At 54.5% G+C, this 14,980-nt stretch overlaps 1 protein-coding gene across 1 annotated transcript in view; it reads right to left on the reverse strand.

Moving 5' to 3' along the window:
• The window catches only part of PRKCB (protein kinase C beta), a 56,092-nt gene that overhangs the window by 35,438 nt on the left and 5,674 nt on the right, over positions 1–14,980 (reverse strand). The window contains 5 exon segments of the mRNA XM_017733990.1: positions 1–2; positions 5–42; positions 422–578; positions 8,027–8,155; positions 9,340–9,451. The exon segment at positions 1–2 is cut by the window's left edge and continues 86 nt beyond it. Coding sequence (XP_017589479.1) covers positions 1–2; positions 5–42; positions 422–578; positions 8,027–8,155; positions 9,340–9,451 — 438 coding nt within the window.

A 14,980-nucleotide genomic window follows, 5' to 3' on the forward strand; every position in this document is an offset into this window, starting at 1 on the left:
TCCACAGACAACCGCCTGTCTTTGTCTGCCTCTTTCAGTTGGCTGGAAGAGAGGAAGAGAAAAGGGATGGTTTTATCCTGGAAGCTGTTCCCACACCACCGTGTCCCCTTATGCTCCACAAGGACACAAATTCAAAGGGAAGGGATGGTCCTCAAGGCCTGTTGAGGTCTCCAAGATTTAATTTCCCAGGCACATCCGATTCACACAGAGCATGGAGTTCCTGCCCTGACACACTCGGCTTTGAGTGGGGTTAGGGCAGAGGTTTGAGTGCTTCTGTGCCACTTACAGAACAAAAAGAATCATTTCTCAGTTGAATCAGCTCAATGCCTCTGAATAATTAAATCAGAGCAAATAAAGTCACATTAATTCTTGGTGGTGAGAAAATTCACTTTGCAAATTTAAATGTTTTCCTTATACTTACAATTTAAATGTCTCATTCCACTCAGGATTCAGGGAGCACTTGATAGTTTTGGTCTTCTGTTTGCTTTCATTTTTGGGGTCAGGGATTAGTTTAAGCTTCACGTAGGGATCTGACAAGCCATTAGGGTCCATAGGAACTAGGTTTTTAGCATCTCTTACTGGGGAAGAGAGAAAGAATTAAATTCAGTATTCCAGCTATAAAAATACCCAACAAATGACAACTTCCCTGTGTGCCAAGAGTAAGTGTGAAAATAGTGATTAAAAGCAGAATTAAACTGGATCTGTGCAGACATGGGCATTACATGAGGAACGACATAATTAACACCGAGCAAACACAGCTCTCTTGGATGGGGGAGGCTGCAGGGTCGACTCAGGAGATTATTTTTACTTTCTGACAGGATGATTTGTTGTTTGCTCTCAGTTTTAAGCAGTTTAAAGCTGATTTGTTTCCTCTTGCCCCTTGGGAAGCAGAATTGCACTGATTTGTGAGGGCCTGGGGATGGAGCTTTCCTCGAGGAGTGGAAACAGCAACGCAGTGGCAGCGGGGTAGAAGCTGGTACCCAAAGGCAGTGGAGCAGCAGCGGCCACATCCAGCACCCAGGTTCCCCCTGGAGCCCCTCGGGCTCAGCTGCCATGGCCCTGGGGAGCTGGGGGATGCCCACAGGGCACCATCACTTGCCCACTGGGCAGCACTGCCCTGGCTCCAGGGCCGCAGCGTCTCCTCCGGGAAGCGGGAGCAGAGTGGGAAGAGTGAACCTGAGGTGACTCAGCTGCTTGTAATTGGATTGCAGCTTGGACAAATTAAATACAGCCAGGCTGAGCTGAGTCTCTTCACCCAGATTAAGTCCAAAAGGGTCTGACTGCCAGGAGAAGGATCTTATCTTCCCCCTCAGCCTGAGCAGAGACAACAGAGATGGGAAGTCCGATGGGTCAGGATGGAGCCGAGCCATAACCTGGGGAAAAACTGTTTGCAAGGAAGCCCGGAGCAGACCCGCCTCCCCAGGTCTACACAAAGCCCAGGGATCCGGCACAGAGGGTCCTGCCATGTCAGGAACAGCCTGAAATCCTAGCAGGTCCCACCAGCAGCTCTGCTGTGAGGCTCACGGAGCACTCAGCTTCACCCCCTAATCCCAGGAGGAGGAGGAGAGCTCCAGGTGTGTGTGCAGCACCACAGGATGTCAGAAGGTGCTTTCAGAGTCAGAAGAGTAAAACCAATTGCCCAGTTCCCAACTCACTCAAGGAATTTCTGATGAGGTTGGGAACTAGGGAGTTTTGAAAAGCGAATTAATGCCCCAAAATCTGCCATCTATTGCTGTCCTCCTGAAGCACTGTCCAATTTCCAGCTCCACGGAATCACACTCGTAGCCAAAATTCAACTCTGCATTTATAAACAAGCTCATTTATCAAACGTGACAGCTCTGACAGCAGCTTGTGAGACAGGGAGAGGTGTGAGCCTGCCGGGAGCCGCCGGCTGTCCCATCCATCCTGCAGCTCTGTGCTCCCCACACCCCTGGGAGGAGGCACAGCCACAGCCACCTCCTGCCCCTGCAGCAGGGAGGGAATGACTTCATCCCCGACACTGGCACAAGGGACCACACCGGGGATGCTGTCATAGAATCATCGAATCCTCTAATGGTTTGGGTTGGAAGGGACCTTAAAGCCCATCCAGTGCCACCACTCTGGGGCTCCCTCTGCACCCCTGGCACTGCCATGGCATGGGGAATGATGCTCCCAGTGCCCTAAAACTGGGGCCTCTCCACGCACCCACCCTGGGCTCTTACTGCCTCTTAGCATCTTCCCGGCTTTAAAATGATCATGAAAATGTGCTTTCAGTGCCCCTGCCCACTTGCAGCACGAGGAAGGGGAGGATAGCCCAGTGCCACTCACAGGACTGGGCACCGACCAGCAGCACTGGGGCAGGAGAGTGGGATGGTCCTCGCTGGTGACCTCACCCTTCACCTGCCCCAGGGTCAGCAGAAACACCCGAGGACCCCCCATGTGAGCAGCAGAACGAGCCCAGGGCTGGAAGAGGTCGCTGGGCTCTCACATGGCCGGTGTCCCCTCACTGGGAGGAGACACAGAATGATGTCACACGGAACCAGCTCCGACTCTGCTCTGTGTTTCATTGTCCCAACAGCCAACACAACATCCTCTGGAGACTAATGAACAACCCTCTGTTGTTTATCAGGCTGCCCTTCGCTTCTTTAAGGAACAGGAGAAGCCGTTCCTGGCCCTCGCAGTTAATCAGTTTATGCCCTGAAGCATGAGATTTGATTACCTCATGTTATTATCTCAGCGTGCAGACCTCAAAATTTCATTAATGGGAATAATTTTATCTATTCATTTAAAAAAACCAAAATGCTTCTGCTTGACCTTAAGAAACTTCCTGACTTTTCAAGCAGAAATCAACAATTAAGTGAAGGAAAAATAAAAACCTGGAGCGGCGCAGCAGCGATATCTCACGGCAGGGGAGATGTGCTCCTCGCCAACATTTATGGCATTTATTTGACAGTTAAATTTGATGTAAAATAGTTTTACATCTCTCATATCCTGACAGTTTTGTGCATCATTAAGAAGCAGTAACATCATTATTAACAGTGATGAGTAAGAATATTATGATCCCATTTAAAGCAAGTCCTAAATCACTCAGGGCACCAAGTCTGGCCAAGGAGATGCCACTGTGGGCTCAGACCATGGTCAGGATGAGATGCTGGTAAGTCCTGGACATCTCTGGACTAGGGGGTTTAAGGAGGCAGTGCTGGCAGTGCCCTCCTCCTCTACACAATTCCCGTGGCAGTGGGGACACTGCTCCACTGCCACAGTAAGGAGATGTCACCCACTCTGCCTTGCAGGGCCAGGGCAGGCAGAGGTGGGTGAATGATATTTGAATAATTTATTCTGCAAAATTTGCAATAGCTTCTCAATAACAGTTCAGACAACATCTCTGAGTTACTCTGGCAGCCGTAACCGTGGAGCAGGCTTGGGAAGAGACACCCACATCTCCAATGGAAAACGTGGGAAGCAGCATCAGTCTGCCACACGCCCAAAGCAGGAGGGAGCATGGGCTCTCCAGGCAGCTTGGGGAGCACGGAGGTCATGGCCAGGAGCTCACTGTGGCTGTGAGAGCAGGGCAAGGCCCCTTCCCCAGCTCCCAGGGTTTCAAGGAAAGGCAAGGTTAATACGCTGGATAAACGAACCCCAGAAAGTGATTTCCTAAATATGCCACACGGGGTTCACTTTGATGTGAAATTAAAAAAAAGCACACAACAAACCCACTACTACCCTGCTCTCCAGGCAGCTGCCATGGGCTGTCACATCCTGTCCCCTCCTCTCGGAGCACGCAGGGCCACGGAGCGTATTCAGTGCAGGAAGTTCTGTTCCCACTGCCCTCCAAAGGAAAAGGCACTGCCACAGGTTGCCCAGGGAAACTGGCTGTCACATCCCTGGAAGGGTTCAAGGGCTTGGAGAAACCTGGTCTAATGGAAGGTGTCCCTGCCCATGGCAAGGGCTTGGAGCTGGATGGTCTTTAAAACAAACCACTCCAGGATTCTATGGATCTGCAAAAAACCCTTCCAAAGCCTGGCTCCCTGCAAGGAGAGGTCAGAGCTCCACCCCCTCGGCCCAGCCCATCACCTCTACTGGCCCTTGATTCCACAGGTCTTGGATGGGATTTTGGGGAGGGGAGGGCCCTCAGGCTGACCTGCAGCACTCATCTTCCTCCCTGCAGCAGCACCAACATCCCCAGCCAGGAGCAGCCCCATCCCAGCCAGCATCCGGCAGTCGGATTAACACCCTTGTGAGTTAAAACTTTTAATTAATGCTCTGATAAGAATATATTTGCACATGTTCATACAATGGAAAAGGCACAGGACTCATTATGGCTGCATCTGCCTGGGCCGGTGATTATTAATTAACACACTTCCAGCTCGTTTATTTAATCACGGCATAATTGGTTTCAGTTTTGGTCACTGTTTTCCCTCATCAGGTCGGTAAATAGGGAAGCTCCGGTCCCGGCAGGCACTGCCAGGAGTGCCGGGGGGCTCAGCTGGCACCGTGGGCCCAGGGCTGCCAGGGGGGTTCAGCTGTGCAGGAACCACTGGGAACATCGGCACGTGGCCAACATTCCCGAGGGACAAGAGGGAACCCGAGATGGTCCTGTCAGGCAGCCCTTGCAGGAGCACAGGGCACCCTCTGCTGCACACACACAGGCAAAGGCCACACTGGAGATTGCCCACACACACCCTGACCTCACAGCATAAACCCTTCAGTGCAGCCTCTTAATCCCTTTTAAACTTGGTACCTTTTAGACCTTCTCCCTCTACCCCACCGCTCCCCTGAGAGGAGAGATGCAGGAGCAGTGGGGTGCTCTGACACACAATGGACGCAGCTCCCACCGGAACGTGGTAGGAAGAGCCGGCTCTGGAGAGGAGCCATGTGCAGAGTCCTTCATGCAGCTCCCACCCCGGAGCAGCAATGGCTTTAATGGACTCCCAGCCTTCACATCCTCCCCACCCTCCATTTTCCAGATGCAAATATTCATGGCCCTTAATACAACAGGCTCAGCATAATCTGCACTGGAAGCTTTGCTGTTACGGAAGCAGAACTGCACAATGCCTCGATGCCATGTTAATTTGCTGTGATCTCCTACTTTGTTCCGCAGCTTTTTCCCACTAGTAAGACACTTGTTCAAAGCCCAGAGCAGGACATGGACTGTGAATGTGCATTTGCTCCTGTCCCACACCAGCCAGGCAATGCCCTGCCTGCTGCACGCCTGCCTCCTGCACCAGGGGCTCAGAGACACATCCACATTCTAAATATTGGGAAGGAATCCTTCCCTGTGAGGGTGGGGAGGCCCTGGCACAGGGTGCCCAGAGCAGCTGTGGCTGCCCATCCCTGGAAGTGTCCAAGGCCAGGCCGGGTGGAGCTTGGAGCAACCTGGTCTAGTCAAAGGTGTCTCTGCACATGAGCTTCAGAGATGAGTTTTAAGGTCCCTTCCAATCCAAATCATTCCAGGATTCAATGATTCTATAAAAATCTGGTTTTGCCATCGGGAGTGAACGATCGGCTTTACAAAGAAAAGGGAAAAAATCAGAGTAAGAAAAGAAAAAAGCACAGAGCTGAAGAGCATACGGCAAATCCCTGTTCAATTTGTCAGCTCGAAGAGGAAAATCCAAGAGCAGTTGGCCGTGCCCGTGCTGCCGCCTGCAGGCACCGGCCCGGCCCTGCCCGCTCCTGCCTGCGCCGGGCACCTTCCTCACGTCACAGATGGGATGCTCTGGCCACGGGAAAGCTCCCGAAATTCCTGGGCAAGGGTCCCCCAGCTGGTGAGACAGCGAGAAGCTCTCCCCCATCACAGCAGCCCCGTTTTCCCGAGCAGCGGGACCAAAGGTGGGCTCAGCCCCGGCCAGCGCTGCCTCCCACCCCCGCCAGGCTCCGGGGCTGCCCCTCCCGTCCTCGACAGAAACCCAGCCCCTGCCCGCCCCACGCTGGGGCTCCTGCGGAAACGTGTAAAGGGCATTTCCCACCAGCAATCTGCTCAGAGGCAGCCTGGCTCTGCCCCCGCCCGCTGCCTCCCCCGCCGTGCCCCCGCAGCGCAGCCGGGGCAGCTCCTGCAGGCATTGCTGGGGTCGGGGAATTCCTCTAGGGTCATCCAGTCCAGCCCTGCCAAAGCCACCAGTGCCCCACGTCCTCAAGTGCCACATCCACACGGCTTTTAAATCCCTGCAGGGATGGGGACTCCACCTGTATTTCCATGAAGGAATTTCCCCAATACCCAACCTGAACCTCCCCTGGCACAGCCTGAGGCCGTTCCCTCTGCTCCTGTCCCTGTTCCCTGGGAGCAGAGCTCCACCCCCCCCCCCGCCGCCCCCTCCTGTCAGGGAGTTGTGCAGAGCCACAAGGTCCCCCCTGAGCCTCTTTTTCTCCAGGCTGAGCCCCTTTCCCAGCTCCCTCAGCAGCTCGTGGTGCTCCAGCCCCTTCCCCAGCCCTGTTCCCTTCCCTGGACCTGCTCTAGCCCCTCAGTGTCCTCCTTGTCGTGAGGGGCCCAGAGCTGCCCCAGGACTCCAGGTGGTCCCTCTGCAGTGCCAGCACAGCACTGGGTGGCTCCATCTCCTAAGGGCTGGGTGCCCACTTGTGCTTTGAAGGCCATCTGGGCTCCCCAGTGCCCAGCTCTCCTCTCCTAAAGCACTTCCACTCCTCCGCCAGCTCCATGGCAGAGCTGGAGAGCTCAGCATGCTTCCCTTCCGTTCTGGAAAAGCCAGCAGCTGACACGTTTTCACCAACACCTCCATAAGGGGCCAGAAATAAAACAGCCTTTCAAAGCCAGCTGAAGAAATGAAAATCCAGCTGCACAGAACGGGCCTGGGGAGCTTCTCCTGCCTCCAGAGCGGTGGGAACACGGTGCCAGGGAGCCTGTGGTGCCAGCAGGAGGGTGAGCTCTGCACCCCGCTGGCATCTGATGGAGGCTGGAGGGAATCAGGATCATTCAGGTTGGAAAAGACCTCCAAAGTCAGTAAGTCAAACCTTCAGGAAGGTGCCTGGGAAGCAGGACTTCTGAAAGCATAGTTCTGCCTCGTTCACTGAGGCTGTCCTTTAAGGACGAATAAAACAAAAAAATAAATTATAAAATCCTCCTCAACTTTTTTCAATTTTTCATTAACATTTTCAACAATTTTGTGTTTTATCTGAGAACACTGCTGATGGCACTCCTCAGGGGACATGCACCCATCAGAGCAGTGAGGAGCACTATGGGATCCCACAGAGCCAACCCCATCCCACAGAAACAAACCCTGGGGATGTCACAGCTTCTCTGACTGCGACAGGATGTGAGAAACCAGACTCCTGCAGGAGAGCCAGCCAAGGGCAGTGGGATGATGGAGAAGGATCCGGTGTTGCCATGGGTGTCCCAGCCCGGGCTCCCCGGCCCACTCAGGGGCACTAGCCCTGGCAGCGTGGGCACAGGGGAGGCACTTCACACCCCTGGCTTTGACTCATCCGGGAATAACCGCGACAGCTCAGCCGCCCCTGCGGAGCTGAAACGCCCGGAGCTGCCTGGTCACCCCACGTGGGCAGGAGCCTCCTTCCCCACACGGCTCAGCCTGCACCAGACAAACCCACAGGGACTGTCACTGCCGTGCCCACGGACAGCAATCCCTGCCTCCGACCCCGCTGGCGCTGCTTCACAAGACACCAGCCCTCAGAGTCACATCTTGGTCTGGTGTCCCCATACTGGGGACAAGAGGCTTCACAAGAACATGGCTTAATGTTTTGTGAGGTGCTTATAGGTCACGGGGGAAGCATTATTTTCTGGGAACTCAAAATCCAGGTGGCAAAAGCCTCTAGAGATGGGAAAATCCTGTTCTCTGCCACAAACCACGCCCTTCCCAGGGTCCTGCAGACGCTGAAATTTTACATCATTCAAAAAGCCCTTTGAAAAGTCCGTGACTGGAAGTGCCAGCAATACATGGAGCCCTGGAGCCCCAGCCAGGCTTTGCCAGAGGGCCGGAGTGTGCCCGGAGAAGGCTCAAAGCCTTGTCCCCCTTGCCAGGGCTCCTGGGCACTGACAGCAGCCACTGCCTGCCCTGGGCAGCCCCTGTCATGCACGTACCTACGACGGTGAGCACGTCCTTGTCGATGTCCGCCCGGATGTAGATCCGGCCCCGGCGCTCCGTGTGGTCCGTCCCGCACAGGCTGGGCACGTTCATCACGCAGCGCTTGTGCACGTTCATCATACAGGCTGGGGGACAGAAGGGGACACTCAGCACCCTGTCACCACTGCCAGGGCTGTGAGGAGGGGACGGGGACAACCTGTCCTCCATTTAAACTGGGATGTTGTGAGGGACTCTGGGATAAACACACAGCAAATGGACCTTCAAAGGCAGCTGGAGACTCCGCAGAGCCTGGGCACAGGGACCCACCGCCAGCAGCTCTGGCTCCTGCCTGAGAGACCCCAGGGCTCTGGGCCCTTGTTAAACTACTTGAGTTCTGCTGACTCATTAAACTTCTCTTCCCTCACCCCCTGGATGCAATGCCAAGTGCTCAGCTGGATCCACCAGGAGCCAAACAGGGGAATTAGAAATTACCTGTGTATCTGTATACACACAGAGAGGTATAAAGATCTATCTATATATAAAGATACATATATATGTATTTACATTTTAAAGCAGTTCACTTCCCCTTGGCAAGATGCCCCAGGTTCTAAGGAATATGCTGTTCCCACAACAGCCAAACTTCCCTATCCCTGAGCAAGGAGCAGCCAAGCTCGCTGCTCCCGCCGCCAGCGCCGGCACATGCTGCATGTCCCAGTCCCCTTAAATAGGAACGTACAGGATTAACTTGGAAAATTACTGATTCCGTCTTCTCCCTCTGCTTCCACCCCCCGTTTTCTCCTCCCTGCGCAGCAATTCCCCCGCTGGCAGCGCCGGAGGCGGCGGCCCCGCGCGGCCCCGGCCACAGGGTGTCACTCGGAGCCAGTGCTGGAGAACGGGCGCGCGGAGGGACGATGCTGCAAGGATGCTGCGGGGGGACGCGGGGGGATGCAGGGGAGGATGTGGAGGGCGGGTACTGCAAGGATGCTGCAGGGGATGCTGCTGTGGGGGTGCTTCTGGAGAGGGTGTTTGCGGGGGTGCTGCTGCAGTGGGGGCTGTGGTGGTGCTGTGGAAAGGGATGTGGGGGGATGCTGCTGCAGAGGGATGCAGGGAGGTTCCCCCCCATCCCAACACCTTTCCCTCCTCCCTCCCTGGAGCAGCCCTGGGGCTCCCCACACTGGGTGAGAAGGTGCCCACTTGTGCCCCTCGGGCACTCAGAGCCCTGCAGCTCCACACCGGGGGCAGAGGGCACAGGCTCTTGGCTGCAGCCCAGGACTTGGGGTGCCTGAGCCCCCGTGCTGCAGCCAGAGCCCCCATCCCGTCAGTCACTTACTGTCACATTTCATCCCCTGGTGAATGAGCCCGTACAGCAACGACCCGCAGTGGTCACAGAAGGTGGGGCTGGAGTACGTGTGGATTTTAAATTTGTGTTTGCTCCGGGGATCCTGGGAGGGAAATAAAGGACAAAGATTATAAACTTCCATCCAGTGTTGGCAAGGCACCCCTGCTCTTCCCATTCCGAGTGCCAGCTGGCTCCGGAGGTGCTGCTAATGGACTTCAGTCAACTGCCACCGACTCGTGGGGACCTTTTCCAACAACCTCCAGGATCCAGCTTTATTCCTCTTCATATGTGTTGCCATAACAATGAACAAGCAATGCACTGGCTTGGCTGGGGATTTACTGTTTTTCAATAACTCAGTCTTAGCATGGAAAACACCAGGTGAAATTGGTAGGTATGAACCAACAGAAGGGCTGGACACTGCCCAACTTCCATGCAGAGCAGGAAAAACCCATGATTCCATCTATATTAAGCCTGCCCAGGAAACATCTCTGTGCTCTGGTGCCAGCCCTCCCCTCACACTCCCAGGCATTCAAGCTGCTTAGGGGATACTTTAATATTTTGAGCTTTCTTAAAAGCAAGGGCAGATTTTTGCCCAGCAGCAGAGGATGCAGACCCAGGAGAGCCCAGTTTATCCCTTTATCCCTTGTGCAGGCACCAGGCAAACTCCTGGGCTCCAGCAAGGGTCAGCAGGAGTTAGAGCCAAACAAATCATGGAATCCCAGAATGGTCTGGGTGGGAAGCGACCTTAAAGCCTGTCCAGTTCCATCCCCTGCCATGGGCAGGGACACCTTCCACTATTCCAGGCTGCTCCAAGCCCTGTCCAGCCTGGCCTTGGGCACTTCCAGGGATCCAGGGGCAGCCACAGCTTCTCTGGGCAACCGGTGCCAGTGAAAACTTCCAGAAGAAACAACTCAACACGGAGATAGAATCAAGCACTGGAACAAAGCACTGAGGCAGAGCAAGGGTTTGGCACTTCTTGGTATCTTCCATGCAAGAGAGGACAGTTCTGGGAGCTCGGGAGAGCCTGGAGCAGTGGGGCTGTGCAGAGGAGGCTGCTGGGGCTCCACACCCCTGGGAGCAGCACAGGAAAGAGGGAAGGTTCCGGCACGGAGCAGCTTGATTTCATCTCAGGTTAATTGTTTAAGGGTTAGGGATGAGGCTCAGCTCCCGGCTCCGTCATTTGAGCTGAGCAGCTTTTTAATGGCCTGGAAAGCTGCCCGGGCATTAGCAAAGACACCTTTTCAGGGCACTCCGAGCACAGTAAATAAATAAAGAGTGGAATCAGAAGCGAGCTATAACATCGCTGCCAATACATTCCATCCCCCTGAAATTAATTTCCCAGCACTGTTGCATTGGAGCTTTCAGCTGCATTAATCACCAACATTCTGCTTTATTGCTCAGTACCACAGATAACCCCAACGGCACCCGGGAGGGGGAAAACCAACAGAGCTTCCTTTAACTTGGTCTGTGCAGTGCCAGGGATTGATGCAGGCTTCAGCCAAGGCAATGAAACTGGAAATATCTCACATTTTACCTCAAGGAAACGGCTTCCAGACACAGCTCCTAGCGTGGCTCCAGCTAGCAGCTCCTCTGCCAGCAATGGCACAAGGAAGGTTGAGGGGATAAGGGGTCACAATTAACCTGTCCTCTGGACAAGTAGCCAGTTCTGTCCATGACTCTGTACGTCTGAAAGCCTTTTGCATTCCTCAGACATTTGTAAGACAGCAGAGAAAAGACAGCCTGGATTTTAGGCTAGAACAGGAGGCGGGGGGAGTTTCTCCCCATGAAACTTGGCGCAGGCAGCCAAGAGGCAGCCTGGGCTCAACCTTGAGGTGGTCTGGAAGGTTCCTTCCAACCCAAACCATGCTGTGATCCTGATTCCCTTGCCAGTGTCCTGGGAGAGAGGAGGTCTCTGGCTGCCCAGTCCTGCATCCTGCAGAGCCCCTGGGCACCGTATCCCCCTGCATCAGCCACCACCAGCTTCCCTCAGCAGCGAGACAAGGACGGGGGACTCGGGGCAGCTCTGGGAGAAGCCACGTGCCAGCGCGTGACACGAGAGGGATCGCCCCCGAGCGCTCCGCTGCTGCGTTCCCTTCCAGAAACAGATATTCCTGTTTAGGCAAGTGAAAGCTTCAGTCATTCATAAAAACCACAAGCTTTATGCAAAAGGAGACAATTCCCACTTCATGCGAAGGATGTTGAATTCCCACTGGAACCCAGAGTTCGAGAAGCCAGAGCTGGAAAAGCAAAGTGGCAAAACAGGCTGGGTTCCCCAAACCAGCACCCCCTGCCCAGAGCGGGGATTCACCTTCTGCTCCCACCCCCTGCTCCAGAGAGACCCATACCCAGAGGGGCAAAGCCCAAAGGCTGGGAGGGTGATGGAGCAGCCAGGCCTGCAGAGAACAGCTGCTGGGCTCTGGTGGAGAGTGGCTTGTGTCACCTTGACCAAAGCCTTAGAAAGAGCCAGAAACTGGCAGTTCTGGGGATCATTTTTGAGCAAGGCTGAAGTCGCTGTACAAAGAGACTATTTTTGTACCACGGAGACAGGACTGACGAGAACACTGCGTATGCAGATGCTGAGACTTAAAACAAGAATGGTTAAAAAGAAGTTTGCCAATAAAAGAAAAACCTCTTCTCCTCCCCCACCAGCGCTGAGCCAGCCTGAAGAACGGGGCAGGAACAGCTTTCTTTGGAGCAGAGCTGGAAAATGCCATGAGGAGAGCCAGTACATGGCGAGGCTCTGCCCTTCCCTTCCCAGCCAGTGCTGCCACAAAGCCAGCATCCTCTGCACTGAGGGACGCACGCCTGGAGCGGGGACTGGGGTGGGAGCCAGGGAAGGCGAGCAGCTGCTGTGGCTTTGAGCAGCAGGCACTGATCCAGCAAAGGTGGCAGAGCCCACCTGGCTTCTGCTCCCCAATTCGACAGCAGGTTACTGGTCTGACATGAATCCCATCCTTGACCCTGAATAACTGCATTTCAAGTTTCTCCTGTTTCCTTGTGTAAGTAAGAAAAGAGTTCCTCCCTGTGAGGGTGGGGAGGCCCTGGCACAGGGTGCCCACAGAAGCTGGGGCTGCCCCTGGATCCCTGGGAGTGTCGAAGGCCAGGTTGGATGGGGCTCGGAGCAGCCTGGGATAGTGGAAGGTGCCCCTGCCACCAGCCTCCCAGAGCACTGGAACTCCAAATCTCCTGCAGCAGAGCCTTGGGAAGGGGCAGCTAGACCCACACCGACAGCCAAGGGTGTTTGAAACCTCTGCACTGACATTTGCTGCATTTGACAGAACACAGAGCTTTGTTTCAAGATTAGAGCTGCTGCTTTCCCTGTCTCATTGCAAAGAAAGCTTTAAATTCTCTCTCTGAAGAAGAATTAGCACAGTTCATGTGAAGAGACCGTTTTAAAGTGAATTTCATCGTGATTTAAACAGCATAACAGCAAATACAACACAGCCACAGCTTACTGCCTGCACTCAACAAACCCTGGCAGGGACATACACCCAAAATCTTGCATTTGAGTCCCACATTTCCCGTGTGGAAAATCCCCTCGGTATGCAGGGAACAAGCCACAGCAGACAGAAGTGGTCCATCATCCCTTCCAGGGAAAGCATGGATTGCAAGAGGCTGAGTCAGGGGTGGCAGTGTGACTGCTCCAGGTGGCATCCTGCCACTGTGCCAAGTGGTTCTTACAGACAGCAGGATGTGGGAGAGGGGAAGATGAACTGGAGACAACGGCATCCACCAGAGACAGGGACCAGTCCTGCCTGGGAGCTGCTGCCCTGGCCATGCACCTCCTGCATCTCCCCACCTGCCTGCACAGGGCTGGGAAAACACCTTTGGTGAGAAACAGCTCCACGTCCCTGCAAAAACCACGCAAGGACGTTCAGGAACAAGGGAGTGAGAGTGATGGGTGTTTGTGTCAATGAGAAGAGCCACAATAAATCACACAGACAGCACTCAGAGGAGGTTACACACGAGAGCAACACAGGTCCTGTTTGGGGCTCAAGCAGGGGTTGGAACTTGGTGGCCTTTCCAGTCCCTGCCAACTGAATCCAGTCTGTGATTCCATGATTCTGCAGCATCTTTTCTGCCACTCTCTCCTCAGCAGCCTGCCCAAGCCTGTTACACTCTGAAAGCACTTGGACATTGCTGCACCAGTGAGTGACACCAGAACTATTTTTCTGTAGTTTACAGCGTTCCAGCCCCAGACAAGCTCCCAGAGCACAGGGCCCAAAGGCACAGGGGCTGTGTGGGCAGCGGGATGGAGGCAGCAGGAGGAGGCAGCTCCTGGGGAAGGACCAGCAGCAGACACGGCCACGGGCACCGGCACCGTGCTGGGGCTGCTCCTGTGTCAAACACAGCCTGCCCCTGGCAGCTCCCAGCAAGTAAATACATTTTTATTGACAAAAGATCTCATCCTCTCGTCAGACAACTGCAGAGGGATATGGATGACAGTTGTTCTTCTCTGGCTGCTGCTGCCAACACCAAATAAAACACTCTCTTTTTCTGAGCAGCAGAAAAAAGCCAAGCTCAGCTGCTCTCCCAGAGCAGCATTTGCATCTCAACATCCTTCAGACACGTTTGGTAACTCACACATGCTTTGAGAGTCATTCTATTGCACCTCCAGGAGAGGGGGGCTCCCACAGCACCTTCCCTGCAGCCTCCAGGTGCTGGAACAGCACAGAGACCTCCAAAACACCTCCCTCCTACAGGCTCTCCACTGGTGCCACCCGGGTGGGCACAGGCTGCACCACCCACCTCATCACCTTCCCAGTGAGGGACAAACCCAGCTCAGCTCCAGCCCTGGGACTGCAGAGCCATGGGAAGGGCACGGACTCATCCAGCTGCTCCAGCCCCTCCTTCAGCCAGCAGCTGCATCTGAGCTGGGGTCACCAGATACCCCCTCCCACTCCTGAGACAATGAGAGAAAAGCTGCTCAATCACAGGGCTGAAGCCATGGCAGCCTGGCAGGAGAAAGAGCCGGGCTCCGGCGGGGCCGGGGAAGCACCAGAAGGTGCTGGGAGGGAGCAAGGCAGAGACATCTTCATCCCACGGGAACTGTCAGCGGCTGCCGGCGGAGCAGCGAGCAGGTGCCCTCGCTCCAGGGGCAGATGGCACAGCACGAGTGCTGGAGAAGTTAATTAGCAGGACAACAGAAAGCAGCAAGTTACAGGAAGGTTGTGAAGATTTGCCAAAGCACCGGCCAGGGCAGCCCAGAAGAACAGGAGCTGTGAGGAGGGATCGGGGTCCTGCGCTCAGAGGCAGCACCTCGGCGAGAGGGGGCCTGGGGCACAGCATGGAACCCTTTCCATGAAGAAATTCTTCCTGAAATTCTTCCTGAAATCCTCTCCCCAAGCACAAATGGGGACAAATTACATGCAAAATTGAAATGTAGCTACACTGGCCCGTTACCTTCCCAGAGCAACTCTGATATTTATGAACACATCCTGATTAGATGACCTTTAACAGGATCATGCAAAGAAGGTCATTTTAATGATTATTTTGTCTACAATTTAAATAATTATGCATTCTACTAATAGCTCCAGCTATAATTAGGTTTGCCAACTGGAATACATTACACAGACTGACTCTCGGTCCTGGAGACCTTGCTGTGGGTCAGACAGACACTGGCTGTGGGTCA

This window comes from Corvus brachyrhynchos, unplaced genomic scaffold (genome assembly GCF_000691975.1).
Source record: "Corvus brachyrhynchos isolate BGI_N302 unplaced genomic scaffold, ASM69197v1 scaffold5, whole genome shotgun sequence".
NCBI lineage: Eukaryota > Metazoa > Chordata > Aves > Passeriformes > Corvidae > Corvus > Corvus brachyrhynchos.